This window comes from Polyodon spathula, chromosome 3, assembly GCF_017654505.1.
Source record: "Polyodon spathula isolate WHYD16114869_AA chromosome 3, ASM1765450v1, whole genome shotgun sequence".
In the NCBI taxonomy this organism is placed as follows: domain Eukaryota; kingdom Metazoa; phylum Chordata; class Actinopteri; order Acipenseriformes; family Polyodontidae; genus Polyodon; species Polyodon spathula.
This window is the reverse complement of record NC_054536.1, coordinates 58,327,251-58,352,834: the sequence shown is the minus strand read 5'-3', so window position 1 is coordinate 58,352,834 and position 25,584 is coordinate 58,327,251. Positions and strand designations below refer to the sequence as shown.

At 36.6% G+C, this 25,584-nt stretch overlaps 1 protein-coding gene across 2 annotated transcripts; it reads left to right on the top strand.

Annotated features, from left to right (window-relative positions):
• The first annotated feature begins 1,057 nt into the window (after positions 1-1,057).
• LOC121313240 (sorting nexin-31-like) lies at positions 1,058-24,887 on the top strand. Of its 2 annotated transcripts, XM_041245571.1 has the most exons (14): positions 1,058-1,237; positions 1,345-1,419; positions 3,567-3,681; positions 4,034-4,098; positions 6,805-6,915; positions 10,212-10,302; positions 11,265-11,352; positions 14,369-14,438; positions 14,629-14,721; positions 15,293-15,496; positions 16,825-16,935; positions 17,616-17,693; positions 18,090-18,149; positions 21,850-24,887. In XM_041245571.1, the coding sequence occupies exons 1-14, from the start codon at positions 1,178-1,180 to the stop codon at positions 21,946-21,948; spliced, it is 1,320 nt and encodes a 439-aa protein (XP_041101505.1). In that variant the 5' UTR covers positions 1,058-1,177; the 3' UTR covers positions 21,949-24,887. The 2 variants fall into 2 exon arrangements, with proteins under 2 accessions (XP_041101505.1, XP_041101506.1); XM_041245572.1 differs by lacking the exon at positions 16,825-16,935.
• Positions 24,888-25,584: the final 697 nt, after the last annotated feature.

The following is a 25,584-nucleotide window of genomic DNA, read 5'->3' as shown; positions in this document are numbered from 1 at the left end:
GCCAGAACCCATCATGGTTGCTGTTGCTTTTACTGAGCCTGCTGGGCTGTGACTGGCGCTGCCTCTGTTGATGGCGCTGCTGGGGTCTCTGCCTGGCACTGCCCGCCACTGCCAAGGGTCGGTTGAGGGGGTACTGTCTGCTTGGCCCAGGTGAAGCAGCCACCAGGACAGTGCACACAATGGTCTGTGGAGCAGTAGCTCTGGGTCTCCATCGCTGTTGCCCCTGGTGCTGGGTATTTGTGGGTCACGGCAGCAGCTCTGCAAGCTGCTTTGACGACTCCCTCTCACGGTGAGACCGCTGCAGCATCTTTTCCACGGCTGGCCCGAAGGTGTAGCCGGGGGAGATGGGCTTATTGAGCAGGGGCGCTTTGTCCGCTTCCAGGACCCTGGCCTGGGAGAGCCAAAGCTTACATCGGGCAACCACAAGGGGTCCCAGGTTACGTCCGATAGCTTGGCCACTGTGCCGAGCTATGCAGTGCAGCTGGTCATTCACCAGCCTCAGCTTATTAATAATATGAGGAGAAGGCTGGGCAGACAGGTCCTACAGCAGCTGCGATTGGTACACAGTCAACAGACCAGTGGTGTTTGCTAGTCTTGCTGCCAGATGAATGCATAGGGTACCGAGGGTGCTATGTACAGCAATACAATGCACGGGATCGTTATGTGTACCGGGGCTATACAGGTATAGTCTATACTAGTTCAAAGTACTCCAAAAAATACAAAGTAGCCTGTCCTCAAATGAAGACAATGCCACTTAATGGGTTAAATAAGGTTTGCATTTAGGGAACAGCCCAAAATGTTTTTAAAGCTGCAACGTCGATGATGAATGTAAAGACATACAACCCATAACTTCCTACGGGGAAATAGTAAATTAAATCAACTCAAGAAATCCAAACGTAAAACGTAATGTGCTGAGAACGATTCTCCAGTGCAACCAGTTTTTTTTTTTTTTTTTTTTTTTTTTTTTTGCTGTTGAATCACAGGAATGTGCGCACCTGTCTGAGTGGGAGGAGCACACGGTTTCCCCATTTTTTTTTTAACTTAAATGTGTCTTGTCTGGTTTGGGCTGGTGTGGTGTGAGAGGAAGCGAGATTATATTGTGAGACGGTAAGGAAGTGTTGTTTAGATATTACACAGACTTGGAATATTAAAACAAACAAAAAACAAAAAAGTAACGATGCACTTCAACATACCTGTTATAGAAGAACAAATAGATCAGCTAGGTGGGCGGTTTATGGTAAGTATATATTTTTTTATGTGTTTGTTTATATATAGCGTTTTAAAAATATATGTTTTGGAATCCACGATGTCTGTGCTTTAGCCTATACGGTAAATGTATTGCAGGTGTATCATATTTACTTGGACGGGTTCCTCTGCTGTAAAATGAGGTACAGCGATATATACAGGTTGGATGAAGAGGTAAGTAGCAAACACGTATTTTAATATGGAAGGTCATCCGGGTCAAAAAAACGCTTTATTTAGTGGCAGTTTCACATATTTAGTACACGTTATAATTTGGCTTTAGTACGTAATGTGATTCTAGTTATTACACGGACTAATTTGACCAATCAGATCACTTAAAATGAAAAGAGAAACGATATATTTAAAGAAAATATTAAGTGTAATAAATCGGAGGCAGCGCGCAAAAACATAGTAACACCGCTATCTACTTTTGAGATATTAAACATCAAATGTTTTAACGTTTCCATAAAATTACTACTTTCTTGTATGTTAAACTGATATGTCATATGAAATTGCTTTGAAAAGCCCACACAAAGCCAGATGTGTTTATGAAGAAAGTATTATATGAATAGCAGCGTAACATTTCTCGCATAGTTAAGTGCCTGTAAACATTTGAATGTAGATGTACATCTTAGATTGTCTATGTGTTTGACTGTCAGTGGTTGAATTTTATGTGGACCTGCATAACTAAAACAGATGTATATTAAATAATTTTATACACGTGCAGTCTTCAAGGACCAAGAACACAAACATGTTAAGTAAAACATTTAAACCGTTCCAGGGACCTAAAGTTAATACAATGTTGGTAACATTTATCAAAATCCATTAGACTAGAACATAAACACTAGTCATCCTTAAATCACTGGTATTCAAATATTAGCATACAACTCATCAAGTAAAGCCAATCGCGCACACACACACACACACACACACACAAGTATGTACATATGTTAAATAAAATCTGTTGCAGTTGAATTAAATGCATTTGTAGTAATAAAATGACAAATATTTTGAACACCATCTTTACCACAGACTGCTTGTATTGGGTGCCAGTTTTGAACAGTTCTGTTTTAAGTGGCATATTTGAACATGTGAGTAAAGTTACATGCGACAATGCACCTTTACTGATTACCTTTTCGAATTAAAAAGATTATTCTAAATATAATGCTATTGTTCTTTTAAACTTAATACATGTAAAACTGTAACATGCAGGGACTGTTCATTGAGGAACCCTTAATTAAACGTGAATAACTTGAGCACATGAATAGCTTTGAAAATCATGCTTGCAGTATCTGCAAACCGATCATTTTAAGTAGAAGCCATCTTAAGAATCAGACCTTGCAGGAAGGCTTTCATAAAAGCCTCTGCAATCAGGAGGAAGGAACTTGCAAAGGGCCAGAAGGTCTCTCTTCTTGTGTGCATCAATTAGAAGAGGTTGTGTGTGTGTAAGCCTTTTTCAGAATGAAGAGCTGAGGTTTGGTCTCCCATGCTTTTTGTAGTGGACTTGAAGGAGTTCTTCATTTTCACTAATTTATCTTCCTGAAAACTAGTTGGAAGTTTTCGCATATCGAATGTGATGCACAGAACCACAGTGGCCATTGATGGAACTCCAGTCAACAGAGTCATCGTGGGTGATGGTAGTGACTTCATGTGGTTGACTGAAACAGATTTCCTTTACAAAGCGGCAGTAGTCTGATGGCAAGTAAACCGCTGCATGTTTCACTTTTATTTTAATTGCAAATTTCAATTTACATTCATTTAGAACACATACTATTTTATGTTTTCTGATGGGCCCAAATCAATACATCAGTACTAAATATTCAAAACGTGTGCTAAATAATGTGTTTTAAGCCAGGTGGCCTTCTGTAGCCTTCCATATTTTAAGTCCTTTTTATCTTGAATTGATAAGACACTATTTCTAGACAGGATTTGTATTCTTTTGATTGTGTCTGGGGAGAAGTTATTTGATGATAATACAAGTGCAGTTTACCATGACCACGGAAGTGTGCTGTTCTTTACACTTGGCATGCACTTTGTTTGATTTCATATACAGTTGAAATCTTATGTAAATAAAGCACACACGTACACCGTATTAATAGTTTTTAAAACCATACTGTGCAATTATCAATATGAATAACAGTAATGTGTGTGTGTGTGTGTGTGTGTGTGTATATATATATATATATATATATATATATATATATTTTTTTTTTTTTTTCCTCATTTTGTTTTTAAAGTAGTTGACAAACTAGAATGGCTTTGATAGAATGAGGCACTTCATCTTGTATGGCTGATTTTCTGTTTTCATTGCAATGATTATTTAGCTGAGAAGGGTCTTTGGGGACTGTCTTCCACCCTTTCCCCCTAAATACTACCTCTCCATGACTGAGACTATTGCAGATAAGCGAAGACTGTTACTGGAGCAGTACCTTCAAAAAGGTGGGTCCATTACATTGCTTCACAAATTGACTTATTCATCAAATCGATTACATTTTGTTCACAAGATAACTAGCGTTAACGGTTGTTGCTCAGTCAAGGTACGGTTCATTTGGGTTTGATACTTTTGACACAGTTCTGTCCTCTTAAGCCATTTACTTACAAGACAGAATCACCAGATATGATGAAGTAAACAACTATATACACATTTTTATATATATATATATATATATATATATATATATATATATATATATATATATATATATATATATATATATGTGTGTGTGTGTGTGTGTTTAGAATTAACATAATATATTCACTTTATGGTAAATGCTTTTTGTTCTCCTTTCAGTCAGTGCCAACGCAAGCATTTCGACATATGACGTATTTTGCATGTTTTTAATAAAAATGCAACAGGTAAGCAAATTATATTTTGACTAGACTGTTCATTTTAAAAAGTATTATTATAATTGTTTGCAAAGGAGTTCCATCCTATGTGTTTATGTAGTTTTTTGGGGGCTGAAGCTAGAAGTTATTATTTTCATTATTTTTTTTACTAGTAGTTTTTTGTTTTTGTTTTGGGTATGACACTGGTGCTTCATAGTATATATCTGTAGTGCAATGTCTATGTCTTTGTCAATTGAGAGAATCAATAGCAATTTTGTTTTCAAAGGGATAAGATTTTAAAAGCTAGAAGTTTGAAGCATCCCAGGGTTTCCAATGCGTTCTGAAAATCACAGGTTATAACATATCTTATTAAGCTCATGGTAACGCCATGAATGCATCAAACTAATGCATTGTGGTTCTTAATTCCATCCCTGGTAATGAAACTTGAACTGGACTTAAGCATTCGCTTAGATGTCGTATTGGTTTTGTGATCCTCGTTAGTCAATATGCTCTGGACAAATTTGGCAAACAAATTCTCTGCTTTGCCATGGTGACATTTAAGCAAATACATTAACTGGTTTTCTGGTCCACCCCCCACCCCCCCAGGAGTTGCTCAGTGACAAGAGCTGTACCCATTGCTGGCACAAGCAGTGGTAAATCACTGTTATGTTGTCACGGATGTACAGGTGTTTTAAACACAAAACAAAATACATACCTTATGTACCACAGAATGGGAACAAATGTTGACTAAATAGTTAAAATATTCAACTGCCTTTTTGACAGTTTAAAAAAAACTCATCTTACGAGAAGTGAAGTAATGGCCTCTGTTTACTCACTGATAACGTCTGCCCAGGAATTTTCTTGATTATTTGTCCAGAGATTGGTCTGCTGTGTCAGTATACCCCCAGTCTTCACATTCCTGTCCTCCATTGATCATAGACCTAAAATTAGACTACAAAAAAAAAAAAAAAAAAAAAAACCTAAAACTGCCCATTACGATAAAGGAAAGGAATTTTCTGCATCATGCATCACTAATGTTTAGGAGGGTTTTGTACATTCTTTAACAACAAGGATGTGTTTGATAGAACAAAACACAAATTCTCTTTCCCCAGTGGGCGGTGTTAGAGTTCTTTTCTTGAACCCCAAGCCACTGTTGTTTAATGGTGCTTTTGCTCACTTGCTTTTGGAATTATTTTGCCTTCATCATCCCTAATTCAGCTCTGAGAAAATATCTTTTCTAGTTGCTAGTCACCCTTGTGTACACAGTTTACAAGTAAATAATGAACTAAACAACAGGGTTGCAGTTCTGTTTTTACTGACATACAGACTTGGTGACTTTTTTGTTACTATTTTTTTCACTCACATCATATAAAAAAAAAAAAAACACATACTAATTTCAGCACAGTATTGTTAATTGCATTCTTATTTTGATACCTTTCATTGCCATCACAAGGTGTAGGTATGTGTAATTCGAGCTCATTGGGAAAGCTGCAAAGTAGTACAAATATACCAATCTTTATTTCAATCCAAAATCACTGACATTTTGTTAGTTGTGGGGTTTACAGAGTGTTAATTGTTAGGGACGGTAACCCTCTGTTTTCTACATACTTTTAAAAAGCCAAAAAGTCTAAAGCAAAATGCTTTCCTTTTTCATGACTGGCCATATACTTTTTACTTTTTATTTTTTTTTTAGTTATGCCTTAACTGTGTCAACACTCGGTAACAGTGCAGAAAGGCTACCCTTGCAAAATGAATTACCAGTATTTTCCTCTACTAAAAAAAATAAGTAACAAATGCCCATGGATATACATATTATTATATTAAATGTATTAGTTTGCTGTTTTGACTGGAGTTATTTTTCTGTTCTACTTGAGCAGTCTGTAGTTTTTCAGTGACGTTGTTTTTTCCAGAGCAGTAAACAGGTCTGCAGTGTTGAAAGCGTTAAATGTAAACATCACTTTACCCTTCAGAAGAATTCAGAGAAAAAAAAACAAAAACAAAACATGGTCTGTAGCGTATCAAAAGCTCTTTTTCATTTGCCATGTTTGAAACTATTGCGCAACTTCTGGTGAGGCGGTAAATAAGTCCAAGGTGTTTTTGTCATTTGTAGCGAATACGAACATCTGAATTTTGTACATGTCATGTCAAAAAACATTCGTTCGAAACTTCGATATTTGTCCCAGCACTATATATGTTGTGCATTTTCGATCCTAGTGAGATGAGGGAATCAAGCGAGGGGACAAGAATCAATTTCAGGGCAGGTCAACACCCGTATTTATTCAGAACTCAAGAAGGCTGTTACAATTAATAAATCCCTTAATGGGTGATATATATTTTAATTTTAGGTATTCTGTGTCATCAGAAAGCAAAACATTACTATTTGGCAAGTCAAGAATAACCATATAAATCATAAATGCAGTGACATTTCACCAACTAGGAATTTATAGGTATAAAGTACATTTCATGTTAAATACAGAATGAACAAAAGCTACATTGCTTAAATGTTAATCTTAATATAGTTTCCATTCAGATCTTTAGCATGAATTTAATGCTCATGAAATATGACGTTAATGGCACTGGGTATTGCAAAGAAGGCACGTTAGCAGACGCTTTTATCCAAAGCGACTTGGAGACTAGAGAGAGCGAACTATGCATCAACAACTGCTATAGAGTCACTTGCAATCAGAAGGTGTGTCTTATTTATTTTTTTATTTATTTATTTATTTATTTTTACAGGAAACATTCAACATTCCTGTACATAATTGTCTCCAAGAAGTTTTACTGCCAGATGGGCACAAGGTTAAGGCAGATATTCAGTCGTCCGACCCAGCTGAGAGAGTCCTGGAGGTAAGGATAAAAACGTCACTTCATTCTATTGCTTAGTTGTATTGATTATTTATCAAATAACTGGGTAACTGCTTATTCTATTGTCATAAATCTGGGTAGTAACATTATTTCACTTAAATTGTTGAGATCGGATTCCCCCCCCCCCCCCCCCCCCCCCCCCCCCCCCCCCCCCCCCCCTCCAGTCATCCATCTGTCTATGTCGCACATCTATAGGATCGCTTGTCAACATTTTCATCATGGATAATGAATGTTGACATATGTTTATGACAAAGTGCCTAAGCATCTGTCAAGTTTAATGACAAGTGTGGTTAGGAAGTTTTTTTTGTTTCAAGAATGTTGTGTTTGTGGCTTAGCAGTGACTCATTGTCAAAGACCTCACCAACATCAAAACCTACTCCACACCCTTTGGTTTTAATTTCTGTGAAGACAGACTAAATTTAAATGTGATGGTTTACCATACAAGCGGTATGCAAATCCAAAAAGTAATGTAGAGTGAGCCCCCCCCCCCCCCCCCCCCCCCCCCCCCCCCCCCCCCCCCCCCCCCCCCCCCCCCCCCCCCCCCCCCCCCCCCCCCCCCCCCCCCCCCCCCCCCCCCCCCCCCACCCCCCCCCCACCCCCCCCCCCCCCCCCCCCCACCCCCCCCCCCCCCCCCCCCAACCCCCCCCCCAAAAACACTACAGCAGTAAGAACAACCACATGGAACACACGGTAGTACTTCTGACGTCCTTCACGGGCAGGTTAATGGTTACACTGTGGTGCGCCTGATGTGCTTTCAGTTTAGACATCATTCTGAGGGCTCTGTTAAGCCACAGGGATTCTTTAAACTTTTGAGTAACAAAAAGTCACCAGACGGTTGTCACGAAAATGAAAAATGATATAAAGTGAATCTATACAACAAGAAGAAAATACATTATTTAAGGTAACGACTGTCATCACGCCTATACCAAGTTTCCCTTTAAATATCAACATTAAAGTGTTGCATTTAAAACGTTCTCACTACTTGCAATATATGTTCTGGATTATTTATGTATTTATCTTTATATTTATTTATGTTTGTCTTGGGTTATTTCATAAACCAAGGTATTGCGGCTTCCCAAGAAAAGCCACTTCCCGATCACTTAATCGTAAAATGTCAATCAGAAAATCTACAGCTTGCTTATATTGCCGCTCACACCTGTCTGTTTTAAAAGCGGGGCTGTTTATTTACACAGAGGCATGCGGCAATATGACGTTCATAGAGGAAGCTGGATTTGTTATCTTGTGTGTTCAACTGCAACACTAACATGCCTTGTTACTTGCCTGGCCCCTGTCCAGATTTGCTGCTGTCATGAGAAATCCCCTTTGTGGGTCTGTAAGGAGTGTTTCTGTCAGCAAAGAATGTCTGCCGTGAATGCAAAGCTTAAAGCATTTTCCTGAGGCAGATACGCTTTCATCTAACATTAATAACCATACAGTAAATATAGTGGACTCCTTCAGGGTTTGTTTTTTTGTTTGTTTTTTAGGTTGATCAGAGTATTCCAGATTAATCAACCATGCTTGTTCTAATTACTTTTTTAATTGCTTGAGGTCCATGATAAAGCACAGATGGGCTTGTTGTAATCAGGATTTGGTGTGATGACCACAGACGGGCTAAATTGAATAATAAATATAAGTTGGTAATGTGAAGTGAAGTAACAATTTCCAGCATTTTATCTGTAGGAATGCATTTTCATGACATGGTAAACTGGCACTGATTGAGCTTGTTTTTTTGAGGGACTTGCTGTCACTTATCCTGTGATCTCATTAAAGTTATTTTTGCCTCTTTTGAGTAAATATATCTGTGTGAAATTAAGCAATTTAAATACATGAATTACACTCTCATCTAGTTATGTCATATGAGAATTTGCAGTTGCAAAATTAAAAAGCACAGTATTACTGCCTTGCTAAAAGCATGTTTGTATGTTGTGTGTGTTTTTATTTTGTTCTTCTCCACATTTAACAGGTCACAGGATGTATATCCCACTGTTTAACATAGCAGCTCCACTAACTCGGGACCACTGGCATTCCTTCACTGGACTTTTTATATCATAGCATGCAGTGGACTAGCAATATATAATCAAACCAACCTTCATTTCATCATGATTTGATAACTGTTGCATTTTTTATTTTTTCTGCAGTTTCAAATACATCTTTTCACAAAGTAATACAGGTCTCATGGAATTGTGAAATAAGGGGTACACAGTATATTGCATTGATATTGCAGCACAACTTTCCCAATTGCTGTTTTGTTTTTGTTAGAAATTGTCAAATGAGGTTGTGCACTTTATAAGAAAGCGCAACTATCTAGTGCTCTTGCTATGACGCAAATTAATTTAAGATTTCACGCGTTTAGGTGTTTAGCTATGACGTCTGGCGGTTTTTTTGCTCACATTTAAAAGCTCTTTAATTTTATTTGAGGTGCATCCATCAGTTTGAGCCATAACAAATTCAAGAACACGAAGGCAGTGTTAAATTCCCCACATAAGGACAACACATTGATTGTTTGTCCAGTACATGTGTTAGGACAACTCCTAGCTGTGCAAAGAGAAGAATATTGCTTTGTTCCCACGTTCAAACTGTTGAGTAACAATCATCTGGTTGGCAAAACATGTTTGGAAGTGTCCAGAGTAAGTGTTCGTTATTCATGTAATCTTGTTACCAGCTTACATAAGAAACCTGGAACCTGTTTTAGCTTTACCCCCATTGAAGGACCAATGGTACCAGCTCACATTTACAACTTGCCGGTTCATTCAGCGGAACAAATACAGCCTCGGGTTATGAACGGCAAGTTTTATTTTTTGTAACGTGACACATCCGGTCATTCATCCATTAACCATCCCAGTGTGTGGTGGAGCTTATAACACATCATACTCGGTGCAAAACTCTGTTCACTGCTTGGGTTTCAAATGTATATTCATTTTAAAAACATGATATCTGGTGCTGCACTTGATTGAAGAAATCTGGAAGCTTTTCTTCAAGGTGGTTCTGCCTTCCTTGGGCATTTCATAAGTAACCATCTGCTTCCCCTGTTAATGAAAATGCTGTGCGATCAGGAGCAAGCTTTGACCCCCTAGACACTGCTGAGGTAAAGTGGCCTAGGAAGTGTCATCAATTAAATTTCTTTGACTTTGCACAATACCATATATCATTACAATTAAAATGCAGGTTTGCTGTAATATTCATTTCTTTAAAACTGCACTTTTGAGACTAATATAGCAAATAGGTGACTTCTGGAATACAGACTAATAATATCCTAATTTGTCAATCCCCCTTTCTAGATTGTGTTTTGTAAGCTGGAGTTGCCCAGGCAGTTGATGGGATATTTCAGTCTCTTTCTGGTGGAAGGGATCAATGGAGGACAGTACTCTGGTAGGTGTATAATATACAGCTTTTAAAGCGTGACAGGGATTGACAGGTTATTGTCTAGCTGTGTAATCTGATATTATTTTTAACAAGCCTGGGCCTTGTACCAAGCGCCATGGCCAAAACGTACAGTGTTTAATTTTTCTGACAATGCCAAAGACTTGCTGAGGCAATATCTACTGTGGAGAGGAGAAAGAGAAAGTGGTTTGATGGAATTGTTTTTACTGTTCACTCTGTCAAAAGCTTTCAATGAGTGTTGCCCCTGTTAGCAAGCCCTGTTGAGTCACAAATCTGTTGGTGCCACCCGTAACTCCTAACTAGAGTGAGAAGGTTAAACTTGTATTTAACCTACAATGACATCTTGACGTTCATAGTCCTAGAAAACTGCTGGGGTCCTATATCCTTTTGTGCTTCTTGTGTGATTTATTACATAGGCACAGAATTGCCGTTCAGTGAACTAGTGTCAGTTAGTTGGACTGTAGAAAGATATGTTGCTGAATGGGATAATTGACCACCAGGAACAGCTGGAGGTTGATGTACCTGTTGCTTTTAGTTTACAGTGACAACCATCAGTAACTGGGAGATTTCTAGCAAGTATTGTTTGTTCTTGTTTCTTCATTTAAGGCCTAAATTAATTTAAACAGTTCACATTTCCCCTTTAGCTATACTGATTATGATATTGGGTCCTACTTTTACGGCAAGACAGATTTTGGTTAATTTGGAAGTACTTCAAATGAAAACACACACAGTTAATCTGAGCAGAATCTGCTTACACACACACACACACATATATATATATATATATATATATATATATATATATATATATATATATATATATATATATATATATATATATATATATATATATATATATGTATTGTCTTTATACTGAAGAATCTGCTCTTATCTAAAGAAAATGTTTACTTTTAACATATGTTATTTTTATTTACTTTATTATTGCTTAGTTTTGAAAAAGCTGGCTCCATTTGAACTGCCTTACGTGTCTCTGAAGAGTATGAACGACGAGCCGTGCATGGTCATGATCAGAAAAAGGTAGGCGATTTCCTTATGCAGTCACTGAAATCTATCTTAGCTGTAGCTGAGGCCTCGTCTCATACTTATTTTGTACAAAGAGAGGGTAGATTGTGTTCACAATATAGTAAAGAGCACTCAATGAGGATTCACCTTTGATTGGAGCAACTGACCACCAAAAATCTCTATTCCACAAGAAGGTACTTTTCACCTTTTGGAGTTTTCTTTAAAATGCCACCTTGTGGTTATGCAGTGCATTGTTTTCAAGGTTATTCAGAAGGTCTGAACATCACATGGTTCTTTTTCAGAAGGATTTATAAAAAGTAAACCAACTTTAAAATTAAGATTTTTTTTTTTAAACGCCAAATTAGAATGGTTTTTGGGGTGGTTTCTCTCTACATAACAGACCATAGAAAAACTTTCCCAAAAGTCAATAATTACTGCTTACAGTAGAACTGAAGAGCAACAGCTGACTCATCATACCAGACCAGAGTGCGCTTCAAACATGCGTGCAGCCAGTCAAACAATGGCTGAAATTAATAACAAAGAAATATTGCAGTTTTTTTATAGTGAAGAATATTAAATATGCTATACATTTACATTTAAATATAATATGTTTGTTTTACTTTTTGATGCTCTTAATTCCTAAAACTACTTCTCACATGCTTTGTAAATAAATACCCAGTAAAATGACTTATTTTAGAAAGTACTGGGCCTATTTGAAAAGGTCTATAACTTCTGTGTGATGTTTACGTGTGTTGAACCCAAGTAATTAATTTAGTTATTTATAAAAGGGTATATAAGGACCTTTTTATTTTATTGTTACATATTCCCATGTGTTGCTACAACTGTTTAAGTAAGGTGTGTGTTTTATTATTTTATTTACATTTTTACCACTTTTTAAAAACTTTACAGTTGCATTCAACTGCCTCCAGTATGGCTTCACATGGACCTGCGTGGACCACTCAAACTACATTTCCTATCATCCTCCCACTCACATATGTAACTGAGATGGATTTACCAATGAGCAGGAGGATGATAGGAAATGTAGTTCTGAGAAATACGAGCGACCATCTTGGAGCTATAATAGAAACAGCCGGAGAGCTTTGCAATTTAAGTGAAAAAAAATAAAAAATAAAACAATATACACACCTTACATACACTTGTGGCAACACATGTAACACAGTAAAATACAAAGGTCCTTATATACCCTTTAAGTCATTGCTATGGATAGGTTCTGATACTTCCGAACTGTTGTAAATGGCTGTGTCCTTGTAAATCCTCTGTCCTTGGTCTGGTATGTGTTCAATGTATTTTGGGGTCGGTGTCTTGTCAAAGTCTTTTGTGAAATGTCAGTTCTCAATCAGCTATTCAGCAAAACTGAAGAAATGAATAAGTTAAGCACAAGGTTTCATCAAACTGCTGAATTTGACACCCCCTGGACTAATAAAGTAGAAGTTGGTTGTTTTGTCAAACATCCACTAGGAGGCACTGCTTCAACAATAAACTGTGTTGCATACAGTAGTTTGAAATTAGAAAGCTTCAAAGTCAGTACGGTATTTCCTTGTGGAACAAATTATCATTATAGCAACGTTGGATATAGCTGTGACTTTTGGAAGTTGGAAGTCTCACTCCTGCCAAGTTAGAATAAACAAAATGTTACATTTTACAAAAATAGAATAAATGGTCAGATATACTGTCAAGATATCTATGATATACTTGAATCTATTTAAATCTACCTTTGTCCTTTTTTATATGCAGGATATAAATGTAAAGGTATGTACAACAATCTTGTTTTGTGCTTGTTTTGTTCTAATTACCACTATTGTAACTTATTACTTTGATGAAAATCTAACCAGTTGCTATCAAGCCCATGATGCCATTTTCTAGAAAGATGACATAAAAAAGCATGTCCAAGTGAGATGTAAGGTTTGACTAGCGCTGCTAAAGCGTTTTCTAATTCCCATGTTATGCATTAGCCCTAGTCCCTTTCTTTTTTTTCTTTTTAAATGTGACAAACTACATAAAATGTAATGTTGTAACCATTGCAGCTACAAGCTACTGAAAAATGTATTCCAATTATAGTAACGCATCATCAACAGTACACATATTTGGTTATATAAAACCATACACAATGACGTACAATACGTACAGATTATTTCCTTATTTTCTATTATGTTTTTTTTTTTTTCTTGACGGTGCCTCGGTTCTGCCCTGAACACACTGTATCAGCATGATAAGTGTTGGCCCATTTTTTTTAGCAAAAATGCGTCTGCTGCTCAAGCTAAAACCACATGTGTCATGTTTTATTTGAGAATTTTGCAACCACTAAGCTGAAGTTGAGGAAGGTTTTTTTTTTTTTTTTTTTTTTTTTTTTTTCCCGTAGTTCTGAGCCAGTTCGATAGTTTGTCTGAATGGCAAACTTCCCAGAGCATCGCTGGGTCCTTATAATGTGCTATGAAACTGCCCATTGTAGCAGTGGGTTATAACAGCATAACTGAGTTCTGTTAAATCTCGGGAAGCAAAGTACAATTAAATAAAAATCCTTGACCAAAGAACGTTCTGCTTCCTGTCATGATGAAACGGAGAACCACCAATGAAGTCTGTGTGTTAAAAAATAAATGCATTTGCAGTACCCTGGCTGCCATGGGTTAAATTATTCCACTAATGAAGTAGAATTTACATACGTCTGAACACTGCATTAATCAAATCATGTAGCAAACTCCAGGTCCGTTATTGGGTGATAATGGACCTGAAATGATGTAGTATGTGCAGTTGCCTTTTGTTTGGTGGCCTTTTCTATGTAATTCCAAGGCTCAATCTTGTGTAATATATACTTACATACATACACCACTGAGTGAGAAAAGTAATAGGCAATTTGCATTCGTTCCAATCAAAAAGGAAATCTAAATTGTAATGTTTCATAACAATAAAGACAGAAAAACAGTGAAGACCTTGCCCTCTGTGAATCAGCTTAAATGTTGACTGTTGTAAAGCATAATTAATATTGTAGATGTTTTTTCATGTGTATCTGCAGCTTCTTTGATCCCGAGATTGACCAGACAGTAATGGCAAGCAGCTGTGGCTTGAATCTCCTGTACATACAGGTAAGAAAAAAATCAAATCCAGTGATAGAGTGGTTTGTGTCTCGGTTGCTACCCAAAGTGCATTTCCCTGCAGGCATTCGAAGGATGCCATAATGGTATCCTGCACAACTGATTGTTATTTTTATTTTAGTTTTATTTATTTTAGTGCTACTGTTTTTTGTGTTTTTTTCTTCTAAATGTTTTTTTTTAGGCTGTTAGTGACATGGAGATGGGATGTTGGACACCCACAAATGAGCAACTTGAAAAACTGAGGTTGCTGCAGGAGACAGGACAGAAGAAAGAGGTGATAAATCGATTTAATATATATATATATATATATATATATATATATATATATATATATATATATATATATATATATAAATAAACCAATAAAGAACCAGTGAATATGCTGTCCTTAGAGGTTGTATTATGATAGCTGTAGGCTGCTGTAGGGTTTCTATAGAAACTGAATTTATTTTTAAATCAGAATTGGGTGACCAGGCAACAAAGCTGAGTCCTTAAGGAGTTGTCAGTGTTTTCATTCTTGAATTGATTTATGTGTTACCGTTGCCTATTTATTTATTTTAACATTTCCCATATAAAACTGGTGGGGTGGAGGCCAAGGAAGTAAAAAAAAAAAGATAGAAAAGTCATAAGGGGCACTGTCAGGATTAGGTAGGTAGGTGATTGAGCCGGATGCTATAAACCAGGACTATGTTGTTGGGCCACTCTTCTTTTGAAGAACATTTATGGACGTATTCGTTATCCAGAAATCTGTTTCAGATTTCTCCCTTGCATACCCATTGTTTTAAAATGGCCTTCCTAATATGAATCACTACCTGCCGTTTGTTAATTGTTCTTCTCTGGTTCAGTTTTTAGAAGTTGCACAGCAAGTAAAGCACTATGGCTATGAGCAGGCTGAAGTTTGTATCTGTGATCACCCAGTGCCAAACAGCCCTGCTGTTGTTAGGGTGGGATATGAAGAAATTAATTGCTGCACCCAGTTACTTAGCAACCAAGCTGAAGAAACCAGCTTTGAGATCAGCAAAGTGAGATGTTGGAGTGTCAGGTTGCTGGTAAGTATCAGGATTGTAACACACAGCTGAAAATGACTACTTTAAATTGCCAAGCAAAAAGGACAAGGCATTTCTTACCCAAATAAATTATTTTTACTGTATTAATCACACTAAGCAATATTTAGACAGAATAACTGATTTTTGTGTGCGTTTGTTTTTATGCAAGTTACAGCCCCCCTCCCCCAATGGATTGCTTTGCAAATGTAATGATGAAAATGAATCCTGGTTAACAAGTAAACACTTAGATGCTCATTAACTCACACACACACACACACACACACACACACAAAACCGGATAGATCACACGCAGTTGAGTGTAGCTCAGATGCTTAATCAAAGGTCATAAAACTGTAATCTAATCAGTCAGCCTCCAAATTGAAATTAATAATAGCTCAGAGGTCAGGCTGTCTCAAAAACAATCAGTATTTCATTAGGTGAGCCACACAGCACTATTAAAAAAAGTCTAGATGACGTGTGGAAATCCATGGATAAGTAACCTGCCAAGATTTACAGCACATTGGTTCTTTTGTACAGGAACAAAGTCTGTGTGTCCTGTACAATATTTCAAAAGGGTCGCCAAAAACTGTTTCCTATGGTGGACTTTGCAGATGTGTCTTTTTATAAAACTGTTGTCCTTTTGAACCTCTTAAGTAGATTAGCAGTCAACATCATTATTTCAGGAAGCCTAGATCATACTCTGGCCTTTCACATTTTTTGGAATGGAATCATTTTTGATCCAGTCCTCTTCAGACTTGTATGGTTAATTTCAAATAACTTAATTCAGCCCAGAAGAAATTATGGCAACACAGACGCAAGGCAGATATTGCAGTAGACAAGAGTGCATAGCTGCTAATGCACTGCATCTTTGTTATTAAACTCCTCTGTTCATTCTTGTTGCTAGCAAATCAACAATCTGCTACTTGCAAATACTCCAGTAAGGCAGCAAATGCATGACCATCCATTGTAACTTTTCATGTTCGTTATCCACTACTGCGCTTGTTACCTCCAAGCACCGCATCCATAGAAATAAGATTTGCATTATTATTTTAATATATAAATGTAAGTGTTTTATTAAGCATACTTGGGGGTTGATTTGGTCAGTTTCTACCCCACCTGGAATCACCTTCGAACCACTTTATCCCGGGATAACTGCAGCTAGGTTAATGAATCTGAGGTTATACAGTGTGCTAAAGAATAAAATCCATCTGTGAGGGGGACTGAATTATTTTTAATTAATTTAAAAATAGTTATTTGTATATAAATAAATAATTTGCACCAAATGTATTGTAATGTGACAATTCTAATGAGTTCATAAACATTTTTAATAGGGGATATCAACAGGAAACCCAAGTGAGGAAGGTGACATTAAACTGGAATTCAGTTTTGAGTATTGCTATGGAAACGATACCTGGAAATGGATTACTATTCACACACACCAGGTACAGATTAGAAAGGATCAGAATGAGTTTCTAATCACTGACCTTCTTTACCACCTGAAGTTGTTTAACACAGTATGTGATGCTGAAATATGACATGTGAAGCTCCAGAGGGCACAGATTGGATTCATTTCCATACCATTCATATCGGTTTGATCTGATGGCTAGAGCAAGCAAAAGAAAAAACTCGCCCTGATCATTTATTTCAGTTCTAGTTGACTTTCAGGAAGGTTCCTGTAGCTATTAATTTTACGCTCACAGATGTAAACGAAATATAATGCAAAGTTAGCATAGCCTTTTCCACTTCAGTGCCTTTCGCTCCCCTTTTAAAGGTCAGTCAACTTCTTTGTAAGCAAAGGGATATTTATCTTTATATAAAAAAAAATAATTAAAAAAAAATGAAGTCAAGGTTAAAATGAAGTCAACATGACGCACATACAGTATGTGCCAAATTGAAAGTAAGGCTTTCGACTTTTACTCTTTACAAACACATTAAAAAATATACATTTCAAAGGGAGACCTGACATCACAACTGTGCATGGCTTGTTGCTTATTTGAGGGTGTATGAAACCCATTGATAAACATTTTAATTTAACACATTCTGTTCAAGACACACTTCAATTGTTAAAAAGGCTTATTTTAATGTTCCCAGTGTTTCTGATTGCTGACGCTGATTTTTCCAGGCGTTTCTGCTGAGCACATTCATGAACCAGGTTGGGGCAGAACACGCAGCAAAGAATCTTGACATGCATGGTGAAATGGTAAGTGCTGAAGTATCATTTAACAGCGTCCTTCGGTTCTTCTGACAGCATTTCTAATATTTAGTAATTTAAGTTCTTGCAAGGGAAGCATATAATGGTTCAGTTAAAACAGTATCTCCTGCATTTGGACACCAAAGAAGCAGCTCAATTAATGCCCACTTCATCCATCCATCCTTGCATACATTTTATTTATTTATGGGTTTTTATGTTTTTTTAATGAGCATGCATGCTTTCATAGCATATTTTATTTTATTGAATTATTTTGTAATCTATCTTCTGTAGCTATAAATCACACAGGGTTTAAATGCCATCTGTTCTGCATGTTTGTGCATTTAAGTTGCAAGAGTTTCTTAATTAGCCATACAACCTTAATATGTTGTGTTTTATGTCTTTTAGCAGATTGAAGTGCCTGATGTGCAAATTAAGAAGAAACAGGGTTTTTTCAAGTACATGAAGGTGAGTGCCTTGTCAAGCACACATTGCACACACCCTAAATTCTTAGGTCAGGGCTGTAGCCCTTAGTTACATGTAAGTTTCAACTATAATGACAGAGGGAATTTAGAACAGACTAGAAATAAATAATACAAAGTGGACTGTGTTTCCTTTTCTTCTCTATTCTTAAAATCAGCTTTCTTATATACAGTATATGTGTAACTGTATTTCAATTATTAATTTTCCTGTTTCAGCAAGTTAAAACATTTAAATTAAAAATTGATTAAAAATAGATTCCATTTTAAATAAACAATATCTGGAATATAGCACAAATTAATACCCTTGTTTTATGATGTTTGTGTTGATGGCACTGCACTTTTTTCCCTCTATTTAGTTTAGTCCTTAGTTTTATGGTATGTCACTGAATTTGTCCTGTTGAGGGGCCCCTGGTTGAAATACAGTATTGCTGTTCTTGAGTTGTTCAGCACAGGATTCAACTGTAGTCCAGTGTCTAGAGAGTGGCTAACAGCAGCCACAGGTCCTGATAACATATCATGAGCTATGGGAAGTGTCTTTCTGAATTTCCCTTCAGCGTATCAATAAGATTTGCTTCTGAGCCCTTTAGAACTGTTACAGCACTGCTCTGTTGCTTGCAGGGTAGCAGCGGTAGCAATGGAGGAAGTGTTTTCACTCCTAAAGTAAATTCATTTGAAACAATTAGGCTTCCAACATAAAAGCATGTGTAATTTTTTAAAAATGTTTGTTTATTTTTTTAATCAGCAGCACTTACCTGGTAAAATAATATAATGAGCTATGGGAAGTTTCATTTCAAAATCCCTTCAGCGAATATGAGCAGCAACAATAACACACACTTATTTACTTAAAGGAAGAGTGCTTAATTTTGTAGTTTTTGCACTGCCAACTAAAATAAATAGTTAATAAGCAAAAGTGTGAATTTATTATTTACACATGAACAAGGGGATGTATCTGTGTGTGTGTGTGTTCTTTGCTCAACCATTCTCTGCTTAGTTAATGTTTAAGGCTGCTTTGTCAGATGTTCGGCCTGCAGTTTATTATCCATCAAACTAAACCAATGTTTTCTTTACTGAGTTACTGTTTAGCAGCCACTGGTGTGACAGTATGGGGTACTGCAGTGAGTTTCGGAAGGCAGTCTGAAGGTTAGGCAACAGACGTGATAAAATAGAGCAAGGTTTTTCTAAGGGCACAACATCTTTTAAAAAATCAGGAAAAACTGATTCCCTGCTGTACAAGCAACTGTCTCAAACTAATAGTTTGTGAGCTGAAGGCAGGGCAACACAAGTAAAATAAATAAATAAATAAATAAATAAAAAAAAAAAAAATAAAATATCTATATATATATATAATTTTTTTTTTTATAGATATATATAATACGTATGTTATGTTTAAAAAGAACTTCATATCTAAAAAAAAAAAAACACTGCATTTCTGACCTACCTAATATCTTTGTTTTGTTGAGCATGTACTTTTTGTTGTAAAAGCACAAGGCCTATTACTAAAATACTAAAAACATTTGAACATAAATGAAATTCCATTTACTCATTTTTCATATAGTTTTCTAATAGTTGCAAGTTTGCCAGTGACTACAATGAACCTGGTAAAGGTTTTTTTTTTGGTACTTTAGAACAGCTGGTTGATATTATAAACCCCCACCATCACCACTTTAAAAATAAATAAATACATACATAAATAAATAAATTAAAACTAATTTCATAACTCTGTCCAGATCTGTCTTGGTACGAGTTCATTGCCTTGGGGCTGTGTGTGGGAGGGAGGGGGGTTTAAAAAAATGTAGTGCACACATTTACTCCCTCCTGGACCTTAAGTGGAATTTTCCCATTTCCTTGAGATGCAAAATGTAGATAATATTCTTTATTTTTGGGTAAGCAGAACCATGCAGAATGATTATCAACAGGTAGAAGGGTGCAAAACGTTTCTTATATAGACAACCCTTTTTTTAAAATATGTTCAGTTGCAGAATAAATATGTTTCTTAATTGAAAGTGTAATGTGCACTGGATGTTTGATGTGCATTGTTAATGGTGCACTTTGTGTCATCCATTATAATTGACTTCTTCAAAATAAAATACACAGCCAGTTATTTTGGTTTCAGATTCTTAACGTATTTGTAATAGCAAGCCTATCTCTCAAACATATTTTTAAAGCTTTGCATCTTGAAGTATGTAAAGATTTGCTCCCTGTTGCATCTCCAAAATTAACTCCAGTAATGCACACACCATATTAAAGTAACCATATGTCTTGCTCCCAGTTGCATCCGCAAGTCACAGCAACCACAGGGGGAGGGGAGGGGTGGGACGACCAAAAAACAGAAAAGCAACCATTTTCACAAGATGAAATGTCACATTACTGAATTTTATTAACTGTAACTAGGGTCTTATTTTAGGGTAAACACTCCTTTCCATCTTTTGAATTTATTATTAGTAGTATTATTATTATTATTATTATTATTATTATTATAACCCAAAATTAACTTTATCTGGCAGATCCTTTCATTTATTATTTTTAGCTTCGTGGTTCCCAAACCAGTCCTGAGGACCCACTGTGTCTGTTGGTTTTCATTGCAACTGAATTCTCAATTGCTTAACTAGACCCTTAATTAAATTGAATATTTGTTGATATTTGCCCTTTTTAATTGTTTTCAGAAATTAACAGTTGCATATTTCAAGAGGTTATAACATTTTATGAGTAACTTATACTCTGAAACTGATTAAGAGCTGAAAATAATTGAAAAGGTCTAATTAAGCAAATTATCCGTTCAATTAAGCGTCTAGTTAAGTAAAATCTCAGTTGGAATGAACTGACTGGGGTTGGGAACCACTGGTATAGATTTTTATAGATAGATATACAGATGAACCGGTTTTATCACCTTGCAAATATCATGCCCTGTTTAGTATCACAATGTTTGAAAAACCACTCGCCATGCAACATTGGTTCTTTTTGAGAAATGACCTCTCAATATCATTTCGCAAACCCGCTTATTGTCATGTTTTGTGCCGTGTGCATGGCCGCTGCCTTTCTAAGTATAACCACAGGATGTAATTAATTTCCAACGCAGCTAACAACCAATAATCATCTCGGCTGATAAACTGACATTTTGTGCAGCCTGTCAAATGATACAGTTCAGTTACAAAACACCAACATCGCCAGATTTTAACATAATCTATACAAATGCACACAAAAAAAACACCCAAATATTGATAGCTCTCATCAGTCGACAGTGTATGCCTTTTTTAGATGACACACATTGTTTCGTTCCAGTTAATGATACAAAACACATTTATCCTGTAGTAAACTATATGCATTTGTTTAAATGTAAGACCGGCTAAATGTACAGTATTAAAACACTTCTCTTTAATTCAGTGTTAGTTTTCTTTCTTTTTTTTCTCGCACTCGTAATGTCGTAGGTAAACGTGAAACTCTGTTTATATCATGACCCGCTTTATATCACAAATTATGCCTGCTCAGCAATCGTCATATAAAGCGGGTTCATCTGTGTATATAATGGCATTAATTTATATAAAAAAAAAAGATATTGAAGATTAGCATCACTGGTTTCCAGCACCATGTCAAAAAACAGATTAAAAGAAGTGAGTATAAAAACACCATGCATACACTGTCTCATTCATTTATTTAATTCATTTCAATGCATTATTTTTTATTTCTAGGCTGACAAAGCCAGACCATTACTGACCAGAATCAAGTCCGCTGTCCAGGGAAGCAAAGAAGATGACGTGTTTGAAGGTATTGAGGACAAGGACCTCTGAATTGAAGATCTTTGTATCTGGGTTGCCCACTGCCAACCTCAAAGATCATTTGATATAGTGATATTTAATTATGAATAGATGGTTTTTATTTTGACTGTATCGGGGTGCCCTATGTCATGGCTCAACAGTGGGGGAGGGGTGTTACAATAATCTATCTCCCACCCCCACAACACTGAGCCATCCTTAATCTCTCCAATCCTGCTAACTGGAGACAAACAGATCATTTGCCATAAATTAGACACACACACACACACACACACACACACACACACACACACACACACACACACACACACACACACACACACACACACACACTACTAGCATCTTGTTCATTGCTAACGAACTGACGAAACAGCTGAAATAACTGTACCTTATTTGGCAATGACTATACAAACAAGGCACTCGGACATTTCACCTCCTGGCATGACCAAGGCACCAACCAAGCGGGAGGGGGGGGACTCTAGGGGATTGGAATATCATGGTCCACTGTGTCAGGACTTCTTTTTATTGGGTGCAAGCAGCACCAGTGTTCATCTAGACCCAATATAAACGCTATAGAGATCCATGTCTTTACAGCAGTGGAAGCTTGCTTCACATCACTACCAGCGACCCAATGTTAACAAATGTTCCCAAGTATACCAGGCAGAGAGTCCAGCAAAAACTATCATCGTACAATCACAGATTTGTTCCTAAAGGGGGCAGGGAGGTGGAAACTGGGGTGAGTGTATCGGCAGCCCCCCCCCCCCTTTTTTTTTTCTGCATACATGCTGTTTTAAAGTTGCATTGAAACCAGCACTTTTAAATCATATGGCTTGGTTAGCCCTAGAGGTCATATTTGAGTGACAAGCCCATGTCAGTGTATTCACTGCATTCCGTTATGTAGAAGAAAAGTTAAAAGGGGATAGCTTGTTCTGACTCTTGTGTTTTGAGAGTGGCTTTTGTTGTCCAATTCTGCTTTACAACTATAATGAGTAGACGGGGAAATTGTATACACATTTAAGCGCAAGCTCTATTTAAATGCCTAACTCATTCACTGTAGTCTATTACCATTGCTAGTCTGCCATGTTCCCGTCTTGATCACAAAAATGTCATTTCTTTTCCCCATAGTCTGTCGTTTCTGTTTTTTTAGAAAAACAATATTGTTCACTTTTTTTATCCAGTTATTGTCTTTTGTTAGACAGAATTGGTTTTATATGAAACCCCTGAAGCATGTGCTTTCAACATGGGCTAAGCAATGGGGGTGGGAAACTATAAGAAACTGAGCCAAGTTGATGAACGGGATTGCCTCGGGATTGTGACTGAGCATTTGAAGTTATGCTTGGTTTAAAGTACTTGTAGCGAACACATGAGTTCCATAGATTTTCCATTACACATACGTCCATAACTATAACCAAGCAGATGCTTCTCCTAATGCTGGACGTGCTTTGCAACCAGTCTGATCCTTGACCCAGAAACACTGCTGAGGTGAAATGACCTAGTAGACTTTTCTAGTGTAGAACCACATGTCATGCTTTAAAATGAAAATGCACAATATAAGAGGTTTCTTTCAAAAGTGCCCATTAGAGAACCCATTTAACCTTAACAAACTGACAAGGGCTAATAGATCCCTAATAAAATAATACTGGAGTGGTCCTAGAATTTACCCTCCTTGCATTAAAAAAATATTATTTTAAATGATGTAACCATCAAAGAATATTAGAATCAATCATGGTTTGTTTATTGCAGGAGATGGGTGGTTAAGAGTATGCGAGATGCAAGTGTTCATTTTATATACACTACATTTATATGCTTGGTTTGTTTTAGACTGTTAGTCTGAAAGTCTAAAGTATGTTTGCTAGACTTGTGTAATAAATATTCAGGATATGAACAAGAACATCTTGGGGAACTACAGCAATAAATACTGCTTATGTAAATAATGTGAAATGTGCAGTAGACAGCAATCAATGCTAACATTTTATTTTTGTACTTTGGCGTAAATGTTTGCTGAAACTTTCACTATTTTCTTAATCGTTTATCTAAATGTTGTCTATACTGGCCCTTGTGGACAGAAGTTGCCTGCCTCTTATATAATAATCTTAATCATATGTATAATGCCATTCCCTCCATATACTCTGCTATTTATTCCTACGGAGCATAATTACTAAGGGTTATTGAGTGATTTAAATAAATAAATCATTTAGCCTGTTGTTTGACTGGCAAGCTGGCTTGAGCGGTGACATCAGACCCGGAACAAACGTACAGCACTGTGAGTGAAATGAAAGGAATCCACAGCGGACTGGGGAAATGGTAAATGTGCTGTTTGCTTGTTTATTAAATGAACAAAATAAAAAGGTTAAACAAACGAAAAACACTACACAAAAGCACTTTGGCCTAAACAAGTTAACAAATGGGACAAAGAGATTGGGCCATCCTTGTGTCTAAATACAAATATTCATTTTATAAGACTTATGCTGCACATCTTACCCGTGCACCAATACATTTACGCCAACATTAGTACACCACACGCAACATATAAACATAAAATATACATGGGCAGGGCAAATTGACAGCATAAAAATATCCAAATGGAAACTATCTATGTATTCACTTATTCTGTCATTTACCACATTTCTTGTGACTACCTTTTTAAGTGGCACACTTCATGTGAACCTGTATTGCTAACAACGTGTCTTGTAGGTTATTGAAGCCTTACAGCCACTTTTAAGGTAGACTGCTGCTGTATGATGGGTGAACCAGCGTTTTAGTCCTAGCACATGGGTTACACTGACAAATAAATATTATTTTGCCCGTTTTCACGGATATTATTGACTCAGCAGAGAATAATTCATTAATGTTGGGAGCAGGGAAGCGCTGCTGTGGAAATATTTATCATTTTTATTTGGATCCAGCCAATGATAGAATTGTGGACCAATTGTGTCTTCCCTGTTAATTTGCTGTCCAATAGCTGCAAATTGAGCCTTCATTACCGTGTCCTGTCACAGCTATGATTTCGCTTGTCTCTAGACCAGCATCAGAAAGTCAATGTTTAAGTAGCTTTTTATGTTATCAGATTAGTTGTAGATTTGAATGTTAAGGTAAATAGCTGTGTGTGTGTGTGTGTGATTAGTAGGGTACTTTTATGTATTGTCCAGTTCTGACATTTATTTAAGTGTAACCATCTCCACACTAAAGCAAGTTCATAAATATGAAGCAATGTACCCACATGGTAGGTTTAATTTTCCAACAAACAATAGCTTACATTGCACACAGTGGCCCTCATAGCCTCCCAAGACTCAGGCATTAGGGATAGCCATTGAGCCACAGGGTTTGTTTGTGTAGGTGGTGTTTCTGTTTGTTTTTTGTAATAATAATTTGAAACAATTCAAGTAATTAAAAGGATTAAGCCTGCACAACAGCACAGCATCACAAGTCTATTTTAACAATTTTTTAGTGACATTCATGAACTATGTTTTCCATATGTTATGTTTATTCAGAAGAGCTCATTTAAGACTAAGATTTCTCTGCTTTTTGTTGTTTATTTTCATGTTTTTTTTAAAGCTTCTGATATTGACCTTTGTTTGATATTTGCTAACTTATTGAGACTGTGAAGATCTGTGTCAGAAACTAGCCATGTCAAAACCAGTTTAGTGACAT

Coding starts and splice junctions, on each gene's coding strand:
- LOC121313240 (XM_041245571.1), top strand. CDS start 1,178: ATGCACTTCAACATACCTGTTATAGAAGAACAAATAGATCAGCTAGGT. Junction 11,353..14,368: donor ATGGTCATGATCAGAAAAAG/GTAGGCGATTTC, acceptor GTGTATCTGCAG/CTTCTTTGATCCCGAGATTG. Junction 18,150..21,849: donor GTTTTTTCAAGTACATGAAG/GTGAGTGCCTTG, acceptor TTTTATTTCTAG/GCTGACAAAGCCAGACCATT.